The 23,766-nt window shown below is 39.3% G+C and overlaps 4 protein-coding genes across 9 annotated transcripts in view; all 4 read right to left on the bottom strand.

The window, feature by feature from the left end:
- Positions 1–231: 231 nt before the first annotated feature.
- Positions 232–1,176, bottom strand: or90j1 (odorant receptor, family 90, subfamily J, member 1). The gene has a single exon (XM_047039320.1). It carries the CDS (start codon positions 1,174–1,176, stop codon positions 232–234), a length of 945 nt encoding a protein of 314 aa, XP_046895276.1.
- A 1,252-nt stretch (positions 1,177–2,428) lies between these two features.
- On the bottom strand, positions 2,429–8,974 carry rbm39b (RNA binding motif protein 39b). Of its 6 annotated transcripts, none has more exons than XM_047040062.1 (17): positions 8,545–8,964; positions 8,137–8,191; positions 7,907–7,976; positions 6,537–6,586; positions 6,230–6,424; positions 5,798–5,863; positions 5,637–5,690; positions 5,422–5,539; positions 5,155–5,307; positions 4,872–5,009; positions 4,635–4,700; positions 4,322–4,526; positions 4,105–4,194; positions 3,837–3,972; positions 3,616–3,721; positions 3,374–3,452; positions 2,429–3,262 (listed from the first exon to the last, which is right to left on the bottom strand). In XM_047040062.1, exons 8-17 carry the CDS (start codon positions 5,482–5,484, stop codon positions 3,162–3,164), a joined length of 1,137 nt encoding a protein of 378 aa, XP_046896018.1. In that variant the 5' UTR covers positions 5,485–5,539; positions 5,637–5,690; positions 5,798–5,863; positions 6,230–6,424; positions 6,537–6,586; positions 7,907–7,976; positions 8,137–8,191; positions 8,545–8,964; the 3' UTR covers positions 2,429–3,161. The 6 variants fall into 6 exon arrangements, with proteins under 6 accessions (XP_046896018.1, XP_046896014.1, XP_046896013.1 ...); XM_047040058.1 differs by lacking the exon at positions 7,907–7,976 and adding an exon at positions 7,806–7,859 and having other exon boundaries at positions 3,837–3,924; XM_047040057.1 differs by lacking the exon at positions 7,907–7,976 and adding an exon at positions 7,806–7,859 and having other exon boundaries at positions 8,545–8,963.
- A 2,052-nt stretch (positions 8,975–11,026) lies between these two features.
- rh50 (Rh50-like protein) lies at positions 11,027–13,795 on the bottom strand. The gene has a single exon (XM_047040933.1). The coding sequence runs from the start codon at positions 13,777–13,779 to the stop codon at positions 12,355–12,357; it is 1,425 nt and encodes a 474-aa protein (XP_046896889.1). The 5' UTR covers positions 13,780–13,795; the 3' UTR covers positions 11,027–12,354.
- A 7,123-nt stretch (positions 13,796–20,918) lies between these two features.
- The window catches only part of slc12a5b (solute carrier family 12 member 5b), a 36,137-nt gene continuing 33,289 nt past the window's right edge, over positions 20,919–23,766 (bottom strand). The window contains exons 20-25 of the mRNA XM_047040934.1: positions 23,475–23,606; positions 23,265–23,372; positions 22,705–22,830; positions 22,120–22,307; positions 21,465–21,598; positions 20,919–21,321 (exon numbers count right to left, since the gene is read on the bottom strand). Of these exons, the coding sequence (XP_046896890.1) occupies positions 21,230–21,321; positions 21,465–21,598; positions 22,120–22,307; positions 22,705–22,830; positions 23,265–23,372; positions 23,475–23,606 (780 nt within the window). The 3' untranslated portion in view covers positions 20,919–21,229. The remainder of the gene's footprint in view (positions 21,322–21,464; positions 21,599–22,119; positions 22,308–22,704; positions 22,831–23,264; positions 23,373–23,474; positions 23,607–23,766) is intronic.

Genomic DNA, 23,766 nt, shown 5'->3' with positions numbered 1-23,766 from the left:
GCAAGTTCACAAATAGACATGAGGTCTGCCTACAACTCCCTCTTGCCTGCGCATGACAGTGTGAATACACACTGGATTTACTTTTTTCACTGGGACTAATGAGCTGTGATCGTTAATCACATGATCAAATGCATTGGTTCAGTTTGTACGCCAATTATTTTGGTGTCCTATTTAATATTGCAATCTGGTATACTTTACCACAACATCAAACAGTAAATGCCTTTCCCCAAACTATTGTAGTCGGTCAGCTGTTGGTTTCACCATTGCCTTAGGTCGTCTACAGAGAAGAGATCTCTTCATATGCTTCTTGAAATTCTGATCCCTTAACCCATAAATTAAAGGGCTTAGCAGCCTGGGTAGCATATTGGTTATGATGTAAGTACAAAATAAAATGACTGAACGGGATTGAGGGAAGAGTATGTAGAGGCCAGAATCTAGAATAGGAGACATAAAGGACAGCATACAGATGGCCAGCTGTACCCCATGCAGGAGAACAGTCTTACGGGCTTTCCTAACCAAAGCCTGATCTGAGGCTGCAGACTTAGCTGAAAACATCACTTTAAAATAAGTGTAGAACAATATGATCCACACAAAGCACATGTAAATGATGTTACAGGCAACATTGTTGTTTTGATGGTAAACGGAAGTAAAAATATTTTGCCGAAAGCAAAGTTTAGTCATTGGAAAAAATGACAAAGGATTTAAAATAAAGGTTAAAATCAGATCTGTAAATCCAGGCAGGGCTCCCACAATCCAAATACAGGCTATGAACAAATAAGTCCTGTGTACTGTACAGATCAATGGGTGCTGTAAAGGATAGCAGATGGCTACAAAACGCTCTATTGCCATTCCTGCCAAGGTTAAAGGGGTGTTTAAAAATGTGTTAATGCCTATTAGAATCAGTGTGATACAGAAAGACACATTGATTAAATAAGAAAGATATGCTAAGACTACCATGAGCACAGTACAAGACAGCATGATCATGTCATTTATAACTAGTTGTACATACAGAATATACCTGGAGTTGCTGTGGAATGTTTGGTTGGTGAAATAAGTGTACAGCAAGGTCCCATTGATGTAGTTGATGATTATAGCTATCAGAACTGCTACAATAGTTTTGAGCATTGCCTCTTCTAACAAGTCTTTACGATAATTGAACTCAGAGGAGTTGCTCATACTTCTGTCCCTTCACTGCTGTGTCAAAGCAACAGTGCACACTGATGTCACCTGTTGCAGTATATTCACCAGTCATGTTCAGTCATTGAACTCTTCATGAGACGGTGGGAACGAGATGTTCTCTTTGGGGTCGTAAGTTGCCTTCTTATAGTCACAGATAACATACAAAACATCCCTCAATAACTCTCTGGTGATGGATGTCATGCAGGAGGATCTATCCACAAGGGCCCTGTTCTAATGTCAAACCCAAAGGTCAACAAAGTTACACAAACAGCACTCTGTTGTCAGTGCTCTCTCAAATGCTGAACTCAAGCAGACAGACTTTTGCACCCTTTTGTTGCTGGCTGTTTATCTCCAAACTAATTAACACCAATGAAAATGTTTTTAGGACAAATTAGGCTTTTTTACTTTGATATACGTATATTTCATGATCATGCAATGCATTAATAATGAAACAAAATCCTGGTGAAATCCAAACTGAAGCAAAGTATGGTAATATGCCTCCACAGTTTGGTTTACTCTCCATGATCTGGGTCCAATTATGATAAACATGCATGCGATTTACATGTTCACCTGTGCTGACTATGATGGAATACATTGACTGTAGATCAACAATAGCTGACTCTTGTGGGACTATTAGAGGTGCTCAGTTGATAAACATGATAAGGGCTTTAGGGATCAAGTGATATTTTATGTTCTAATTAGTCAGACCTCCAGCATCACAAACAAGCTATTAGTTTTCATTAGAGGCTGTTAAAGGTCAGGACTTGTTAGTAACTAATGGAACTCTGGGGCCAATCAAGGATCCCTGACCTTGTGAAAAACTAGCTAAACCTAGTTAACAAGTTGTCTTAAAGGTGCAATGGGTAACATTATAAAATAAATTCAAATATGAGAAATAGTACCCTCAAATTCTTGTCTGAACTTCCCCACATTTATCCAGCCTGAGTTTGACAGATTTCCCCAAATGAGTCAAAGAGGAAGGCAAATCTATTCCAAAGAGATTGGCTGGAAAATTATTGTCAGGAAAGTAGCAAGCCGTTAAAATGTATAATTGACATTCCACTGGCACTGTCGCTAAACAACTCTCAGAGGGCCTCATTAGCTTTGATAACATGGTTATCAGGAACACTTTTCTTTTACTGAAAATACCTATTGTAATCCTTAAACTACAACTTTCCTTTTCAGAAAATATAGCATCTGATCCTGGTGCTGGTCCATGTTATTTCAGTAAATACAAGATGACCAGTAGTTGTAAACCAAGCTTTTATTACAAATACATCTGACATTGCTCTCTGTTCCAGTTGAAGTTATTTAAAGTAGTAAAAGAAACAGAAAATATCACATTGACTACCCAGATTACATATTTTAATGATCTTAAATCAGAGGTTCTGTACAAAGTCTAATCTTTATTACAAAAAGTTATAAATGCAAAGTGGTCTCAAACAAAATGAACACCTTCAGCTGATGACAAGAAAATCATATTTTGTGATTTATAGGTTTTCCTTTCATGAACACTTCTTGAACATACCTGCTCGTTGAATAATATAAAGCACAACAATCTGAACTTCTAAATGCAAAGGATCACTAAAGGGCTGACATTTAAAAAAGTGTAGTCCTCAACAGCAGTATGTCAGAATCGCACATTGTGGAACTACATCTTCAAAACTGGTTACTTTTTTGTGGCAGTTTTCAAATGGGAAACTTTCCATTCCCTCTGATTACAACATCAGTACAATTGATACTCCTTAATCAAATTCCTGACTGTTGGATTTTTACAACACATTTTCACTTGCACTAAAGTAGCTAATGAACTAATGTACAAGTGCCGTCACAGAAATGTAAAGTCTTTGTTGAATGACAGGAAATCTCCTTCAAACAAATAATGAAAAGATGCAGTAACTGCCTATTCAGAGCCAATTGAGTTTAATTTTCAAACGTATGTACATTCTAGAATTGATAGGCAACAGTCTCCGTACAGATGTTCACCGGCGCGCTGGCATCAGGAGCTGGGTTACTGTTACCGAGTCAGGGAACAAGTTGTGGTAGGTTGGCAGGGGAACATATGCAGCAGTGATCATTTTTCCTGTGAGAGAGGAAAACAAAATGATCATTATTAATGATTAACATAGCATCCTCTTACTTCATGTGACCATTTTAAAAGGCTTCACTAAACTGGAGTGAAGCTCCAACACACCTGCAAACCACCGTCCATGGAGAGCATTTACTGCAGCCATTGCTGTTGGTATGGTGGGGCACTTCACATATACATTGCCCTGTAGGAAAGGGGGAAATCAATCATTAACAGTGGGTAAACCTACATGTTATTTAACATCTGAACTCATATTCAATATTTTCATTTCATTGTACTTAAGGAAAGTTTGGGGCAGAGGAGAGCAGTTTCTGTTGACCTGGTTACCTGATGTGGTCAGGACTCACCTGGGGGGAGTTTTTGTCAACATAGATGTGAACAATCCCTCCGTGTTTGTTACACTCCTCGATGACATCATCCTGGATCTCAATGTCCCAGCCAGGCTCATTCTCCCTAGAAAACAGGAACAGTAATAGACAATGGCAAATTGAGATGCATTGTTTCATTACCACTTGATGAAACTTATCTAAACAAATCATCATTTTAAAAGAATCGAAAAGGCTCTTACGACTGTGGGTTGAACATGTTAGAGAGCTGTAGGCAGTGTGTAGCCAGCGGTTGTGTTGGGAGGTTCATGGACTGGTTCATGCTGGAGCCTAGGTTCATAGAGGGGGTGGCGGCCGCAGCAGCGGCGGCAGCAGCAGCTTCAAGAGACAGTTGACAACGTTATTCAAAGATCTTAATTTTTTATTACTGATTGTATTATTTTTCATAGGCTGTAACTTAATCAATTTCACACAAGCTATATGCTATGATCATACAGCCATCACACCTACCTGTAGCAGCAGCTGCCATGTTTCCAAAGGGGATGGATCCACTCATCTGCAGAGCCTGCTGTGCAGCAGGGGGGATCTGGAGACCAGTACCTGGCAGAACCCACAAACAACAGGTTGGTCCCTAACTGCACCCAGGTTTGGTCTCTTCCACAACAACCTCACTTCAAAATCAAATAAACATCCCACAACTTATGGTATTGCAACATTTGGGCCTTACCCTCTGCCAGCCTAGCCATAAGCTGCAGACGCCCTGTGGTTCCCAGGTCGATGCCAGTCCTCTCCAGCTCGTCATTGTCCAGGAAGGAGCTGGCCGTGGACGCGTCAGTGCGCTCTGTCACGTGACCCACCTTCATGGGCCGTCCTGCCAGTTCAAAACCATTCAGCTGCTCCAGGGCTTTCTTTGCACATTCCGCATCTGCAAACTGAAATGTGCCAGTACAAAGGCTCGCTCACGGTGCAAAATAAAGCAGAACAGAACACACTGTAACAATCCAGATCTTGTATTAATCACAAACTAGTCGAATTCTTACCGAAATGAAGCCATATCCTTTGGATCTTCCAGTTTCACTGTCCATCATCAGCTGGATACTCTCAATCTGTGGAAGAAAAAACAACCATTTTGGATACAGATTATGTCTGTGTATTGTTAGACTTTGTGAGGCTAAAAGCCCATATGGACAGTGGTGGATGATATCACAGGACTCTAAAGAAAAACATAGGAATCAGTATGGCACTTGGAAATAGAAGATTGATTATTTCCCACCCACCCTTCCAAACGGCTCAAAGATTCCTCTCAGCATGTCCTCTGTTATGTTGAAGTGCAGTGAGCCCACATACAGCCTCATTGGTCCAGCATTGCCCTTCTGCAGGTTGTTGGCCATTGCTGCGGCCCTGTTTTTCTCAGCCTGCAGAAAGTTACAAATAGTGATGAGCATTAGCTGTTTAATCAGAATTTTAAGACCAAACTGATGATATAATATGGTGGCTTTTCCCATTTTCAAGCTAATGAAGCCGATATTAGAAGGAATTTATAGAAAAACATTGATTCACCTGAGAAGCCTGGACGATTATCGGCACTCCTAGAAGCCTCTGCCCAGTCAGACCAATTGCCAAAGGAACTGAATTAGCTTCCAGAAACTCAATGTAGGCAATGCCTTTTGATCTTCGGGAGTTTCTGTCAGAGATCATGCGCACATCCCGAACCTTGAGAGATCGAACATCAGACGAGCATATTGAGAGCATGCTACTTCTCAGACTCAAGTCCATTACACACCAAACAATGATCAAATATGATCAAATTAAGATTTGAGAACATACCTTTCCAACTGCTGAGAAGAAGTCCTCCAGGTCTCGAGGTCTGATCCTGGCTGCAAGCTGCATGCAGAACACAGTACGGGCATCCCTCTCCTCTGGGGTTAGGTTGTCAATTGGTTGCCTTCAAAATAAATCAATCTTCAGTATATGGCATGGTGACCAAAGAGTAAAGAATGTGACAACCAGCGGACGGTCACCTGCACAGGACTGTTTCTTACCTTACTGGACTCTTGTCTTTCCTGAAGGGACTTCGGCTTCTGGAACGTCTCCGGCTGAAATAATATCTCTAAAAATTAATTAATCCGATCATGAAACGCAAACTCCATTGACAGGACATCCAACAGGTCACCAACACGACAAATAATTAAATCATAAAAACCTTAGTTTGTTGGCATGTGGTGGGCCAATTTTTCCTCCTGGACCACCATTAAATTTTGGACCCAAACTAGAGAGAAAAACAAGGCTCGGCTCAGGTTGTATTTTCTAGGTTTCCAGTGTGCGCCTGCACAGCTCACCGTGCCTCAGGTGAACCCTAAGATGAATGTGGGGGTGGAGGCAGCATCTGTTTTTCTGCTCTGCTGAGCAGGATGGCAAGTGACCATTTGTGTTCTCTACATTTTAGGGGAGGGTCCCATCCCTTGTATACAACAAACCTCAGCTCCAGTTTCAGGAATACATCAAACTGTATTGAAAGAACTAAGTCAGAGTAATATAGCTAAATTCTTTGACATTTGTTTTGTACATTTCTGACAGAATTGGTATGGATTTCTTAAGAGCTGCCGTTTGAGCTGTTTTCTAAACAGTTACGTACAAGGGGCTGCGACGTCCTCTGTAGCGGCCAGTGCGCTCTTTGCTGCGAGAGCGACTGCGACGGCGCTCTTTGCTGCGACTGCGTTTTTTTTCCCGGCTCTTGCTAGCCTTCCGGTCGCGGATCTTCTTCCTGTCCTTGCTCTTGCTTCTCTTCTCAGAGCTCGGGCTCTGGCTCCGACTTCGGCTCCTCTTTTTCCTTGAACACAATATGAGATCACCATGACGACCTTTGTGATCATGAATTTTTGCGAGGCGCATGCAGGTAACAGTCAAAAGTTAAAGGGTTACATGGACAGAAAGACACTTACTTCTTACTGCGTTCCTCATGTCCATTTGCATTAGAGGACTTGATCTCATCCTAAGCAGGGTCGATAGAAGAACATCATGAGGACGTAGAGGAAACAATTCAAGTCGTCAGGGTAAGAGGGGGAGGGGGTAGGGGCAAGAGAAAATACAGAATATATTCATTTAGTAAAAATACTTTTAACAATACTTTCATGTCTGGACAAATAGGTGTCTTTTAATGACCCCTTTAGACTTTCATCCCACTCCCCCATTTAACTACTTTGTACAGTTCTCAGTCCAACCAAACATCAAGTTAACATCTACGGGGAATGTATCTTACATTTAGGCATACTAGTCAGCCTTGGGGAATACTTTGGTCATCTCAACCCAACTCAGTCTGATTAGTCGTACCAATACCACTATCTGTGCCTAAGCCCAATGAGGCCATCATGCATGGCCCACAGCCACTAAAAGAGATCCTGTGTGGTTGGTGTCAGTCCAGTGATCTTCACCCATTTTCGTTCTTGGACTGTAAGAGCTCGATGCCACCTCTGTCACACATCTCGCCCTGAAGCAAACAGGGATTCACACTGCTTAGTAATATCGACTCCGAAGAAAAACTGAAAAGAAAAAATCCACTAGTTCAGCCTAATGTTAACTGGCCATGGCATTTCTGAGCCAGATGAATGGAGGTAAACCATTTAGGATTTAATTTCATGACGGGAAAAACTACTCCTACTGGTGAAATTATTAACTTTGAAATGTATAATGAAAAACAAATTTCTATTTTACAAATTAAATGAAATCATATAGCACTGGTGTTGAGGCATGCAGTCAAGATGCTGATTTTACTATCTGAAAACAATTACAAGATAATTTGGTAAAGAGGCAGTATTCATATTTCATTATAAATCGCTTCAATTGTAAAAACAAAAAAACAAAGACAAATAAATAAATAAAATACCACTTAAAACATTTTGTCATCTTAATGATTGTGTACAACTTTAAAAAATAGACCACAATACTATTGAAACAGTACTGAACAAATAATATCGACTTGTATGTAAAATGTTTTTGTTTGAGCCATTCCAGTGTACATTAAAGCTAGAAGATATAGCCTACTATGGTTTTAATTAAGGGTACAGTTGCTGGCTCAATATGTAAAACAACACTCAATGAAATAGTAAGGTCTAACATGGTAGCACTACTATACACCTTTACCATGCCAACAGAAAATCTGAATACTGCCTCCATGTCTGGTAAAATGCGCTTATCATCCATTTTGCATTCACCTTGTTGCAATCGAACAGGTGATTGGATGTTCTAAGATGAGGCTCTTTAAAGTCCTAGGGGGATCACAGTACATCAATACATTGCGCAATTGCTACCTTACTTTTTTCACAGTTCACACTGGGATCAAAGGTGAATTCATGGGAGTAGAGGTGAGATATCATTAGGCAAGTCTACAAAGAGAGATAGATGGGCATTTATTCAAAATCTGGATCATGTTTGAAAGCATCACACCACTCCACATTCATACAGCAGCAACACGAAGTAATTTAACCGTAGACTACAGGTTTCACAGTATAAACTGTATGAAAATGAAACTTCCAAACCACCCACCTTTCTGTACGGAGCTTCCAGCATGGCTTCAATATCAAAATCGTCTGCCATGGTCCTATGGGAAAGCACACGTCAAACATCTGAACGCGTTCGAAATTATGGAGGTATCTTTTCGTTCATTCATGTAATATACTTTAGCTGGCTCGCTAGCATGCTTGTATGCATTTCGTTGGCTTGATTATTCACGTTGTCAGCTTCAACCAATATAAACCGTAGCTTAGCGTTAGTTCAAGACAGGCTCAGAAGCTGGGTTGTTATTCAGTGTCTAGAGCTAGAGACAGTAGTACAAACAGATTAGCTCAATAGCTACGGAAGTAAATTGTAGTTATCTACTACTTAGCCAGCAGCTGACTTTGAATGTTACTTTCAACTAACAGTATACTCATATGTAACTGTTGCTTTAAATACCTTTGGAAAATGTGTCGTGACGAACACTACAGATTCCACAGAAATGTCCTCGCCGTCGTCAAGGCTCTTCGTTACCACCCAAGCAGCGGGTATGCAGCAAGGGCCTCACCTCACGTTCCCTCGGCCTGCTAGCTAGCTTATACAAGATCGCCACCAAGTTAGCACACTAGCATTAGCAAGGCCCAATTTGACCTCGGCACGGGATCTTAACTTTGCGATTGATTCCTCCGTTTTGTTTGCGTTAAATTTGTTTTCTTAAACAAAGTTATATATTGATCTATCTTTTCTAACTTTGACATTAGTCATTAGAGTCTGAAGTTTTGTCTCTCAGTAAACAATGTCCAGTGTCTGCAAAGCTCCTCGTCCAACGCGAAATGGCGCAGCAATCGGCCTTTCTCATCTCGCGAGAAGTGAATTTACATGGCATGTCAACTGACAGCTTCCAAAAATCCGTTATCAGATTCAGAATGGGTTTTATTTGCCATGAAAGTTTGCACAGACAAGGAATTTGCTTTGGCAGGAAGGTATAAATTGTTAAAATTGTTAATATGAGGTCTAAATATACTAAGGGTACATAAACTAGCAATACTAAGTGGATTTAGAATTTAAATAAAATAGCCTATACAATAAAATAAAGTTGCCGTAATTTACAATATAAAAATACAAAAAAATACAAATATTACAAAAAAATATAAATGGTACAAAAGATACAATTGTGTAATGCAGTGCAAAATGCCATGTGTTTAAGACATTAAAGTCATTTAAAGTCAGTGAACCCTTATCCTTGTTGAAGAGGCCAACAACGGATAAGAAAAAACTGTTTTTGTGGCGTGTGGTATTGCTCTATACCGCTATCAATGCCTAACTACCCCCCTGGACAATTATAATGTTTTGAAAAGAACCGTATTAAAATCTACGGACACTTAAACATACACATATATATATAGCCTACATATAACTTTTTTATTTTCTTACTTTTTTTTACAATGTTTTACATCTATCAAAATAAGAAGGACTCTAAAACGTCACAATTTGTTCTGGTATTGTACAAATAACAAAACGGACCCACCTTTATCCAATTCCAGAATGTATTTAGTTGTCGATATGGATTTGAACTCTGAGACTATAGGGTAGCCTAAATTACGCAGTTTTTAGGTGAATGCCAGCTTTGCTTCTGGTGAAGATGAGAATCCCATTGCAGAAAGATACAAATATTTCGCCTCCGTTGTTAGAAACATGGCTCTTTAATGCCACCTACTGCTGAGATGCTAAAAGCACCTAATGTTTTTTTTGTTTTGATCAACCCCATAGCATCGTGGGTAGGCATACCCTATGGAAGCCTATAAAAAAAGATGACAAATTAAGTAATAATTATAAGATACTAAATCAAAATTATGAGACACTAAGTCATAATTATGAGATACTAACAGTGTGTGTCCACCACAGAGTGGGAGGCGCGGCGTTCCTGTTCAGAACAAAGTTACGTAAATGTGACGAACCTGAATTTAAAGATTAGGCTACATCAAAATAATGATGAATGGTGCATGGTTCCCGATGTTGCCAGTGTCCCTGCTGTGTTTTTATACTTTTAAATTCAGTCTCGACACATTACGTGACTCTTCTGTGCTAGCTCGCTAGCCCAGCCGACACACGACTGGTGTGACCAGTGGCGTAACATGTAACTCTAGTCTACTCTAATTTTGCACTAGGAAGTGTAACATGGACTAGTAAAATATTGTGTAGCCTATTTTTACACAATGTTGTGTAAAAGTAGTATTTTGATCGATATTGTGAGTAGCCTACATGGACCCAAGAAGAAGTGACCAGAGAACTAGTTAACCTGTCAGACACGCCTCCGAGCGTGGTGAATTGCAGTGTTAAAAAAACGCTGTAGTTAGTAGCCTCAACTCATTGCGTAATTATGACACTTAGTAGGCTATCTCATAATTTCGATTTAGTATCTCATAATTATGATTTACGTATCTTTTAATTATGACTTAGTATCTCATAATTTCGATTTAGTATCTCATGATTATGATTTAGGCCTACATATCTCATAATTTCGATTTAGTATCTCATAATTATGACTTAATTTGTAGTATCTCATAATTATGACTTAATTTGTCATCTATTATTTTTTTTACTGGCGGAAATGGGCGTCCATACAAGAAACGATGGAAAAATCTTATTTGATGAGAACATCTGTTCTTTGGCTTCCATCAAATATATTGGAGATTCCAAACAATGACTAGATGTGTAATGGCATTTAATTGATATATAGGTATGAATACCCTCGTCCATCCATCCCAATACATGCCAGTTTATTTGGTGGAATATGGCACTCTACTGTACTTTGCTACATAACCTTAAATGCTTCTCAGATTCTGACCATTAGCCTACTTTTCATCTAAATTACCTTTCACTTTTCTAAATACTGGATTCAGTGTAACATGATAAGGAACACAATGTATCAGGTGGTTGAAATGGTTATTTATTCATGATTATAATATCAAATTATATTGGTGTACTTTTTTGTATGAGTGTTATGGATTTTCTAAGAGAACCAATCGTTAAACTGAGTTATGAGTGAATTATAGGGGTGTAACAATATATATTGTGGTACAATACATCGCGTTGCAAAAATCTAACAATATGTATCCTAGAGTCATGGCAATTTTTCTTTTAGATATGACATCCGTTTTATCCTATTGATTGAGCTACCAACACGCAACCTCTTGCACCTGCGTCACACGTGCACACATAATTGATCTTTCACAGCTTGAAATGGGCAGTAGTCTAGCAGGACAAAACAAGTTAGGCTGAAACTGAAATGGAAGATTCCCCTGTCCATTTAAGTCCGACGTCTGGCACCATTTCGGTTTTCCAGTCACTAGACAAGAGGACGGTCAAAACAAACAGACAAAACACGACCTGCGTGGAAATACTGTTAAAAAAACACTACGTCGTAGTCCAATTTAAAACGGTACCACAACGACAAAGTATGGCAATGGGTGCAACTACAACCTATTTTAAGAAGTTCTGCCTTCTAATTTCATGTCAAACATAAGTTTTGTTGTTCAGTGACACACAAATTAACAAACAAACATTGTTACTTAACATGTTGATCAGATGGCTTCAGATGTAGCGCACGCACCAAACAGCGTCTCACAAGTTCTGATTAACATATCTTCAGCTTCGATATTTAAAGGAGTGCCCTGGAATTGACAAGCATTTGGTCACTCTAAACAATAATCAATCTATCAATATAAACATTGAACACCCTCTTCTCCACAATGGATGTCTTAACAGGAAAAGGTAATGCATCTTCTCTTCAACACATTCTCCAAAACTTTTAACTCTTAAATCACTCAAAGTGTCACTGGATTTCCCTCCCAGGTCAAACTAGCCCCCTAACCAACATTTCTCTAAATCCTTCACCCCTCTTAACTTAACTCTTTTTTTGAACAAATGTAAGCTAGTCACAGGATGTTCCTTAACAATGAACAAAGGAGCTTACAATTCAACCACAATTAAAACACATTCATTTAACATACAACCCCAAATTCTATTACAATGAGGTTACATAATTTAGTTGTTTGTTGTTCACATAGTTACCTGTGGTTATCACACAGTTTGAATCAAATGTCATGGATGTTTTTTACCAGTGTAATAAATCTATCTTGTGATTGGTAATCCATAATTAATACCTTCGTTGAACTGTAAAAACTGTAAATAAAAAATACGATAAAAAATTATTTTGGAAGTAAAGAACCAGCCTGAGAGAATTGCTTAGCCAACATGAATATGTTTTCAAGCTACAGAATCCTCAGTTTTTGTATTATTGAGGCCCATTGGAGAGTCATAGTCAGATGGAACTTCAAAAAACAACTCATCATCAAAGCAGAGGTCATCTGATGGTGATGCAAGATATGGCAGACTCAAAACAAATCCTGTGAAAATGCCTCCCAGTGTTGACATTCCAATTGTGGTGAAGACAGCTGCTACTTGGTAGAGGGCCTGCTCCTTTGCACTACGACCCAGGCCAGGCTGCAAACCAGGGATAAATGCCTGGAGCTCAAGAAGCTTTGGGTCCCCCTCCATGGGTGCCCTATGACTAAATATCTCATACATGCTAGGCCCATACACTTCCTCAGAGGCTGTCAGTATGGCTGCTATCCCTGCAGTGCAGGATATGAGTCCGGTCAGGCCATGTAGGTTATGTATGCCACACTGATCCTGGACCCTGAGGTGTTGAGCCAAAAAGGGGCTGAGGTATTTGTACCCCAGCATACAGGCAGTGCAGCCCATCATACCCAACGCATAAGCAGCTGCCGGGGATATCATCATATCCACACATGCCCCCACTGTCACCCCTCCAGCCAAGGTCACATTCTGGACGTCAGCCATCGTGATCTTTCCATTCTTGTTAAGCATTGCAGATAGGGCGAAGGCTGTGAGTGTGGAGGCACTCAGGCCAATAAAGGTGTGGAGAACGGCCCTGTGCTGGTCGTCTCCCTTCAGGGTCAGTGCAGAGTTGAAGGAAGGCCAGAACACCCACAGGATCAGGGTCCCCATCACAGACAGGATGTCCGAATGGTAGCTGGTGCTCTCTTTTGCATGGCCCTGATTTAAACACGGCCTGTAGAGCATGAATGTGACACCTAGGCCAAAGTAACATGCAAACAAGTGGATTAATATAGAGCCACCTGCATCGGTGATTCGTATGTACTCCAGCACAACCCATTCATTAATGGCAAAGATGGGAACCTCCAATAGGGCCATGACCAGCAGTTGCACAGGGCTGGTTTTCCCTAACACGGCTCCACAAGAAATGAGCACCACAGCACAGGCAAACTCAGCATTGATCAGGTTTGCAACCCCCAGGTGGATCTTACCGTCATCGAATCTGAACTGAAAAAAACCCTGCACTAGAATAGCCCACTGGATAGAAAAGGTAGCAGTGAGGAAGTTAAAAACCATCCCTCCAAAGCCATAGAGTCTGAAAAATGCTAGGAGGCACCCAAAACCCAAGAATATCATGACCTGTATGTCAGCGAAGAAGGGGTAGTCTTGATACAATGTGTTATCCATGGGGTTGGTTTCATTGCTCTGTAGTCTGGCATTAGCTTGGTCATCGTAGGTAACAAAGGCAGCATAGAGACTTAGGAGGAGCCCCTCCAGGACAAGCACTAGAACAGGGAGCCTGATCCGAAGACTGGTGGAACGCTTCTTCATGCTTGAAAATGTGACAGCCAAATGAGCAGCATTACTTTACTGGCTGTATATGATTGTATCACTACACAGATAAGGAAGGCAAGACATTGGTTGATCTTTCCTTCTGACTGATGATCATAAGCCACATCAGTCTTGCAGGAAACAACTATTTGTACTTTGGCCTTCATAAGCCAGTTCTGAGAATTCAGCAAGTCTGTAACCGTGACTACAGAGTAAAAGCCCCAATAAAACAACAATATCACAAGAACAAAGATTGCATATCTGACATCCAAATGATCTTTGTAAGCTAGCTACCCGAGGTTACAGTGCCTTTGTGTATGCGTTTGTGCACATGTTTGTGTTCCCTTTCACAAAGCATAATATAATACTTCTTTGATGAAAGCATGGGGAGGAATGACCCACTAAGAGCATTATCACACTATTGTTGCCAAGAGGAAAAGGTTTGTTGGACTTTGAACAGTATGCCCTTTCTTTCTGCGACTTGCGTCAAACATTTACAACTTCATGCAACCAACACGCTTCATGCAACCAATACGCCAATACGCTTTTATTTTTATTCTAAACCAGGGTAGCACAAATATTTACAGTTAACGTAAGCCAACTTGGGGATAATGTTAAGAGTGTAAAGCATTTTAGTTTGTCACCAGTCATACTGTAGAAACTATCGTCTGCCCCTTGATATCTGCTGCTTTATGGCCCATGTCTGAAGCATTTCTTCAAGAAGAAGAATTTTCCAGCAATGTCTAACCATATTTTACGATGTAACACATTCCCAACAGTCAGCATGGAAACTTGTTCAAACTTGGAAAGGACAAGTTATTGATGTCACTGTCAACTAATATGAACTATTACTGCTAGTTTTAGTATAGTTAGACCACATATTTAAATTTAAGATTCCTATATGTTTATTGTATGCACCTTCCTGCTAAAGCAAATTCCTTGTCAGTGCAAACTTTCATGGCGAATAAATCCCATTCTGATTCTGATTCTACAGTTTAAGGTTTTCTTGAAATGACAGTATACATGTCATTTCATAAATCAAGATCAAGAGAACATCTGAATACCAAGACTGGAGCAAGAATTGGAGCAACAAAGTCCAGCCAAAATAGAAATATTGTCTTGGTTTCTATGATAAGCAGTTTTTAAAGCTTTTATTGGCAAAGACATTAAATGTATGCTAAGAGTCCACCCTTTTACAGCAGTCAGTCTGCTCTTATTTACCAATCAGAACGATACAGTGATTTCACCTGACTAGTTTGTTCATATTTTATGTACTGATGATATGATTAGTGAAATGATGTTAGCTGGACATTTTGTGCAAGGGCCAAAAAAACAGAAAAATGTGTGTGCTTTGTGTTTGTTTGGGGCCAATGAAGCTTTCATTTAAAATGCATCTGACCACTCTGCACAATTATCTAGAAACAATTTGAATCAACACCACAACCACTGCAGCAGCAAACTTTGTGAAACACAAAACTTATGTCATTGCCAATAGTTTTGGCCATGACTTTACAATGGATTCAACAAATAACACTTCTTCGAGGAGGCTGTAGTAAAATGACTTTAATTTATTGCATTTTGTGCAGACAAATCTATAAAATGGTTTTGGGAAACCATTAGCCATAGACGTATAAGCATTTGACATGGTAAAACAACATGGTAAAACAACTGTTTATATATAATTATTTAACACAATAGATAATACATATTTCTATATCTGTAAAATATTAAACTTGCATTGACACACAAAGTAAACATCTAAGCTCTAATTTGCTCTTAAACATTAATGTATTTACAGATGACCCATCTTTGACCCTTCCCATACAGATACACTGCACTCTCCCTTACATATTAATGTAAATGTGTGTATGTGTGCACAAACACAAACACACAAACAAAACACACAAACACATACATGCATGCATACACACATTCATGCACACACACAGAAATGCACTCACGCATGCATGAACACACGCAAATACTGAAACACACAATCACATACACACACACACACACAATCACATGCACACACACACACACACACAAACACTTACAAACACAGAAGCATGGTTGTGCACATGCACACACACATCATATATCTTCCATTCCTGGGGAAGGGAACCAATAATTGTGAACACAAAACTTCTAATAACTAGTCAAGATATCTATTTTAGATCTATATTAATGTATTTTAAAAATGCATCACAATGCTCTTATGGATCAAGTATAAATACAGTATCATATGTGAAGATTTAGAAACACTAGCTCTTGTTTTTTGTTCTTGCTCGCATTACGTGCACGCACTTCTTGGGAGGATGTGGGAATAATTTACGGTTGCACACACTTCAACATAAAAAAATGGAGACTTAATCAACTTTAGTACAATGAGGTGAGATTTACTTGACTGCAATGAAAACAATACACCTACATGCATATACTCGGTTCTAACATCTGAGGGAACCAGAATTGCAAGGGAACAAAAGGGAATTCTCAGTAAAGCTAACTTCAGAATTATTCTCATATTATGAAATGTTTCAGACAATCCATATTTCTTTATCAAGAATCAATATGGAGCACAGTTATTTGAGAATCATTTGGAGAATCATGGTGAACACAAAAGGTTTAGTACAGTACAGTATGGAGCTACTAGAAGGAAGGGTCTAACTCTTGCTTCACAAGATATTAATATCTTTAGAAAATATAAATGGTGATGGTTGTACAGTAAGTCCCCTATTCTGATGATAACACCATACTTAAATATTATGCACTGTGGCATACAGTTTACTTGGGAACAAAATTGTTATTTTTTTATTGATAATGAGTAGCCAATCTCTTAATTCAAATCAAAGAGCCAAAACACAAAAAGTAAGAAGAAACATCTGCAATAACAGAACATAACTACTAGCATGCATGAAGGATGAAAATAATAACGATTCACTTTGCACTGCATACTTCATACTGTATGTGCTAGAACAATCACAGTGAAAAAGCCAGAACCTGCTTCGACTCAAACATAAAGCCTTCACCAATATTACAAAATTGATTTAGCACTAATTAATGGAATTGGCCAAGTATATTTATGTCATTCAATAGGGTTAAAAACTGATTTTCTATCAAACTTAACTTTAAAGTATGGAGCTCACAGCAAAACCCAATGACACAGGGTAAGGATACATGCATCGAAGAGCCCTTTTCAAACCCTGTTTAAGAATACAAATGATCTGACATCTTTTATATTTAATTAATGTTTGTTTTTTTTGCAATAGGGTTCAACTCTTGTCTGTTTGACACGATTGTTGGGAAACACCTGAATGATGGCAGCTTTCTGCAGCAATTCTGCCTCTGGTAACACTCTCAGCTCTGAGGTCATCAAACATGTTGATCACCACTGCATAAAGGCCTTATTTATCTTTGTCAATGCTGGAACCCCTGGTTTATAGTTACTGATCATCACTGATGAGATAAACTACCACAGTCACACTGCTGGTGGATCAGTTAGTCATTAAGTTTTAGGGGGACGTTATGCCTCTCGGAAATGCCACATAACTAAGAGAAACATTGCGAAAACATCGTAGCTGAACATATATCTGTACAACATGTAAGCAAAATCACTTGTAATAACATTCATTTAAACATAGTAATTACATACTTCCAATCAAAAGATTTGAGCCACATTAGGCTCGTCGTTTAACTTAAGATCCGGGTATAGTCACTCCATCAAAATCTTGTGCAGCATTACTCACATTTAGAACAATTAGTATTTAACTAATTTCATTTGTTCAAATTGCATAAAGCCCCGGATTACAGTCCTCAACTCTTGAACACAAATCTATTCTAGTGTAACTCTTATTTTTTCCAGAAACATTTTGATGTACCAGTTACTGTAAGCAACATTAACAATAAACTTAGTCACTGTCGACTGAAATAATGTGCCCCATAAATTACCGTAACCCAAGTCGCCATTGGTCTCTTATGGAAAGAAAATCAACTGGGAAAGGCCAGAGAATAGCAGTGCAATTAATGGTCGCATTGCAGTAGCATGTGAATCATGAAGATAATGTAAAATTGAGTATCTAATTTAATCTGTACTAATGCAGTGTATGTTCTAGTCTATCACTCGACAAGTGTAGCGGTCAACAACACGGTGCTGTAACGTCATTTACCAGGTGGAGAAAAGGAGACAACATTGTGTGCCTCCATGATATAGCTTGACATCCCACTGTTTTAGTAGACACTGTATGGGTCAACAGTAACAAATGCCACGCAAACAACAATATGATTACATTGTTTCTAATGTCAAACTCTCTGACATATCCTATCATAATCATATGCCCAGTAATTCTATTTACATTGTTTGATTCTAATTAAATATACTCGTACAGTCTGTACAGCTAAAGGTATATATGAATATTATTTTGATTGTAGGTAGTATTTGCATGACACAATTATTTTTGTAAGTAGTTTGCTGGCTGAAGATGTGTTTATCATAATAATGTGATACAGGGATCAGATTCCCATTTTCCCAAATGTATCATTAAAATGATCAGAAATTAAGTTTAGTTCAAACACAGTCAGTCATAGGTTTCAGCTTACAATTTACAGTAATTAGCACATAAGTACATAACTTCTTGAACCATACAACCGACCCTAACCAACAGCAAACCTATTTGGATCTGCAATAATAGCTCAATATTTTCTTCATTTTACAAGGTCCAAGGTCCACATTTGAGGACTGTTACAATGGGGCATCAATCTAAATTTGACATTGAACAGTGGCTCCAACTACAATTTTGATTAGCTGTAACAACTTGGATCATGATTTGATTTTTTTAAACTTCAAGGACAGCAGAAGAAAAAAAACACTTGTGCCAAATGACCCTGCTTGCTATTTAAGTAATTTTAACCCTGTCTACCTGCTCTTCAGCCCCATTTCCTATGGATTCCCTTACTGTTGCGTTTTGGCTCAATATATACACGTCAATTTGTATAGCAGCATTTGAAATTTCATACATCATCTTTTGAAAGTATACTCTTCACTGAAATACAGCAAACACCAAGCACTAAATATATTTTAATCTATTAAAGAATACATCAATTCAATTATTGTATTTTTTCTCTCAAAACAAATAGCATACAAAAAATAATTGATATATTTATCAAGATATATTTTTATATTGTATACTCTATTTCTACCACATGGTATTAAATTACAGTGCCCTCCTTGCATACATCTAATATGTGAAACACTTGTAAATATGAGATCTACCTATATGTACATCTTGATACTTTATATTTGTTTAAAAAAATAATATGATTAAATTATTAGTACAAGGATTATGCTTTAGGCATGTCCTTCACAAATACAATATATATATATCAAATAAATATTTTTTTTTATGAATATTGTTGAATGACTTACCACCAGAAAACTGTGCCACACTAAAATCAGTCTGAACATTAATCCCATTACAGACAAGGTTGTATGAAAGTTTAGATAGATGCTGGATTCAAAATCTGCTATAATTTAATTGTTAAATTCCACTTACACATACTCCACATTTCATTTGACATTTGACTTGTACTAAAAAAGAGGTTGGTATAAAACTTTTCTTCACCGTATATGGCACGATTTGCTGTTGGTATTTGGCAAAAATTGTAGAGTTCACAATTCTAGATTGGAATTATTTTTAACCAAATAAGAAGAAAAGAATGTATTTACGCTTTGAACAAATAGTGTCAATAAGTATCTTTCAATTAGTTGACGCTTTAAATCTATTGTTATAATGTATTCTGACGAATTCCATAAGGAATTTTAAAATCATTTATTATCTTCTCATGAATAAGCTATACTGTTGAGTACTATTTACATAACTAATATTGAGACATTTGAGACATTCACTGTACTCCACTGTATTATAGCAATAGAGACAAACATGTAGCTACCAGTGACCATGTCAACAGGCCCTGATGAAGTGGAGCAGTTGGGGCAGGACGCTGGTAGAAATATCAAATGGCTGCACACTATTTACAGTGATCAGCACTGGGGTTAAAAGTTGAGGTCACGGTGTATCTCGCAGCATATCATTCATTTGACTTTTTCTTCTCAAACACAGATGAAAGCCACAGAGGTTCATAGCATCACAGTATAACAGCCAGGGCTGGGGTTTAACAAACAACCAAATATATCTGAAAGAACCCTCTCTTTTAGTCACATAACTTGCCTGACTTGTGGTATATGACAATACACTTGATCAACCATGCAACTATTTCCATTTACCCAAATTAATTTACCCAAGTGTAGCTTATTTAACAGAGTTCATCAAAGATGACCCCAACCCTGGCAAAAGTACACTCCCTAAGCCTCAATTGAAACCGATGGCATTTCTCTCTTTGGCATTTTAAAGCCAGGGAGCCTCAATCCTCCCAATTTCTCGGGTCACACACGGAACACGAGACAACTGCATATCACACATGGTAAGGGAATCTCAAACTGCTTCTTCTGGACAGTTGAGAATGACACACTCACTATTCTTCATCTTTAATACTAGATAAAAAAGCTTCTGGAAAAACCAAAGCAACTGAAAAGAGTGTTAATATTTGGAGAAAGCTAGAAGGTTTTATCTCTCACATGTTGCTCTGTGCTGTGTCACTGTAGTTGCTCACTGTGGACGGATATGAGATACCATACTCAACTCAACTACCATACCCAACTGAACTTGTCCCCAAGGTGACAGTTCATAGGAAGACATGTTCATTATGATTGATTCATTATCGACCCCTCCCTTATCCTTAGCACAACCAATTTAACACAATGTACATTAGTGCTACATATAAAAGAAACGCACAGACAACACAGACAAAATGGTTGAGTTGTACTGTCAAATTAAAGGAATAAATAAATTGTAAAAAATAAACACTTATAATCTTTTAAACTAGCCATTCCTCTCTTTGAGCGGCCCACATCTCAAAAAAAAAAAACAGCCACATGACAGGTGAAAACATTCAAGGAAGAAAGAGTTGAAAACAAAAGCCTGATGAGCAGAAATTACCATTATTTTGGGATTAGTTGGTCTTTGGGAGTCCATTCCTGAAAGGAAATGTCCTACTTTCTCTCAGATGCTGTAAAATAAAACGTATATGCTAATGATCTGCTTTCTATCACCTGACAATTGAAGTATATAGGTGAGATGATTGCACATATCTATAGGCTAGACAATGGTCGGAGCAAATATACACCTCCATATGATGCTGGTTGTGGTTGTCTGAAAATCTGTTGTGTGGACATAGCTCGTGCCTAAAGGGTGTGCGTACAGGGGATGACCATGATACATAGTGCAAAGTGGACTGATATGTGATGATTGATGTGGAGGTGGTGTGTGTGGGGGAGGGCGGGCACAACCCATGTAGACACAGGGAGAGGCAGGATTATGTCAGTCAGATTGTCCCTTCAGGAGTAAATGGTGATGACCTCACGTCCGCCCCCACGAACCAATAGGACCCGGTTCAGCCCCTCTGTAAGAACCTCAAGGAACTCCATGTCTGGGAGAGACAACAGAGTGAAGGAATATGTAGATGTGACTGACTTACCTTCCACACCTACATGTGTGCTCTGTCTTTCATACAGAAATATACTATTATTAATATCAATATCTGAGCAGTTTATCAAACATGCAGCAGGATACAGTTTTCGTCGCCCATGCGGTTTTTAGGCGGTCCGGGCATGTTGAGCAGAACCAGCTTGGCCTCTTTAGACTTCTTCATGATGACCTCATTGAGCCGCAGCGCTGTATGCATGCGCCTCACATTCGACTGGTTCCTGTTGACAGTTGAAGGTCAGTCAGGAAGCAGGGAGGGGAAGAGACACACATGGAGTCATGGACAAATAGTAGACACACTAACTAGGATACATCAGACCCTAATTAAAAAGTTAATTCCTTTAACAGTATCTTCTCTCTACTTGACCATTGATCAGTATTCCAACTTGTTAGTGGTGTCTTTGTAAAACAATACAAAAGGTGTGATGTGGTGATACTTACAGACTCTCCCACTCCCTGCAGCAGTGTCATAAAAAATGACACAGTCACTCATTGCATTGAACATACAGTATTATGTACTGTTTACATTATCCTAATCTGATATAGGATTACATGCTGGCATGCAAAAAAGCTTGAATATAAACTTTGCTTGTTTCATTTTATGGCTGTTTGTTTAAATTGAACAAAATATCCACTTCTATCTTGTTATCGGCTTGAGCATGGTATTTCTGTTCTTCCTGTCAGGTCACTGTGTGGTCAGTATAGGTCTGGGGACCGATGTGATGAGTAACAGCACACTCACGGCTTCATGTTGAAGATGTCTTTGATGCTGTCTGTGTGGGCTGCTGCCTGGCTCTTCCCTTTCTCCGCCTCTTCTGTCCAGGTCATCTGCACCTCCTGCCCTGGTGTGCCAGCGCCCCCTGGAGGCCCGGTGGGGGAGGTGGGGCTGGTGGAGGTTGGCGTGGCATTCTTATTGTGGATCAACTGCACCTGTTTAGGGCGGGAGACAGCGACAGGCTAAGAGAGGGAGACCACACAACACCATGAGAGGGTGAAGGAGAGAAAGAGACACCTGTCAGTACGGGTGAAACTCAAAGCCATGAGGTGTGGAGGAACATGTCCCCAAAGAATACCCCAGCAAGAGGACACTGTCACAGCCAGAGCATGAATGTTTGACAGATAACAGAGGATTCAGTCAGGCAGCACAGCCGATACAGTCCAGTGTAGAGCAAGAAAGACCCCAGAGAATACAAGTCAGCCAATGGAAATCCGAGAGAGACTTTGTGAGTAGTTTAACGATAGCCGGTGTGATGGTGGGAGTTTGAAAACAAACAACACAGGCTTTACGGAGAGATGCATCATCTACAGAATCGGGGGTTTTCAATACCTCTTCCTCTGGTTTCTCTGCCAGGCTGGCTCCAGCAGGCTCCTCGCTGGTGCTCTGCTGGGGGCGCAGGTTAGACGGGTTCTTACGGCGGATGGAGCCACGGGACGAATCAGTGATGCTCTGGATCTGGTCACCAAAGAAAGAGTGGGAAATTTATGATTGAAATATAAATTGTTATTAGCATTTAAGGCCACGTTTTGGGAAATCTTTTGAAAAGCACGGTAAAGCAAGGACTTTAAAGTGCTTCATCATTTCATATGTTCCTGTGGAGCTTTATATACAGTATTTTTAGTCACTTTATTTCAACTAATGAGAGTAATCACACCGGGCAAGTGCAGGCACAGAGATTTAATTTCCAACTCTGACTTGCTAATTATAAATCATTCCCTTGCTGCCTCCCTTGGTTGGTGGCTTTGATAATTAGATGTGATGGTGGGAGGTTGAAAACAAACAACACTTAGCAGAAGCAGAAGCCTGCTACAATAATACCATTACAATATCACCTCCAGTTATATATTCATTCAGATACGTAAAAAAAAAAACCTTCAGGTGATTCTCACCTCTCTCTCCCTCTCATTCTTGGTCAAGTGCATCTGTTTGAGGATCTGCGAGCGTTGTTCCATCACCAGAGTCTTCTCATAAGTGTAGGCTGAGATGTCACTGTCATGCTGGGGACGGAGAGATGGATAGATATTCAACACCGTAGAATACATGTTAGGACTGCTTTTTTCCCCAGATCTGTCATTTGGAGGGAATGTGAGAAGTCTCACCATCTCCACCACCTCCACCTCCGCATCAATACGCAGGTGGTACAGGAAGGTGATCAGGTCCTTTTTCATCTGGATGCTGTTGTCGTCCAACTGGGCCACGGTGAAGATGCGCATCTTGCACTTCCTCCACACCTGTTAATGCAACCACATTTCTCGTGGGTGGTTCTTTTGCTAAAACTAAAATAACTCATTGGTTACTTATCATCCTCTTAACATCTGGTATCTCTCCACTCATCCTTTTTCCAAACCTTATGATATTCCCATAATGTGCAATCTTGTCATGATATTTCTT

Source organism: Hypomesus transpacificus, chromosome 18 (genome assembly GCF_021917145.1).
Source record: "Hypomesus transpacificus isolate Combined female chromosome 18, fHypTra1, whole genome shotgun sequence".
In the NCBI taxonomy this organism is placed as follows: Eukaryota; Metazoa; Chordata; class Actinopteri; order Osmeriformes; family Osmeridae; genus Hypomesus; species Hypomesus transpacificus.
The sequence above is the reverse complement of the archived record's forward strand: the minus strand, read 5'-3'. Positions and strand labels throughout refer to the sequence as shown.

Bases quoted from the DNA above. Each gene is read 5' to 3' on its own strand.
- or90j1 (XM_047039320.1), bottom strand. From the start codon at position 1,176: ATGAGCAACTCCTCTGAGTTCAATTATCGTAAAGACTTGTTAGAAGAG.
- rbm39b (XM_047040057.1), bottom strand. From the start codon at position 8,187: ATGGCAGACGATTTTGATATTGAAGCCATGCTGGAAGCTCCGTACAGA. The intron at 4,527-4,634 runs GTAAGAATTCGA...GGCACATTTCAG, and splicing joins AAGGATATGGCTTCATTTCG to TTTGCAGATGCGGAATGTGC. The intron at 3,973-4,104 runs GTAGGTGTGATG...TGTCTCTTGAAG, and splicing joins CATGGCAGCTGCTGCTACAG to CTGCTGCTGCCGCCGCTGCT.
- rh50 (XM_047040933.1), bottom strand. From the start codon at position 13,779: ATGAAGAAGCGTTCCACCAGTCTTCGGATCAGGCTCCCTGTTCTAGTG.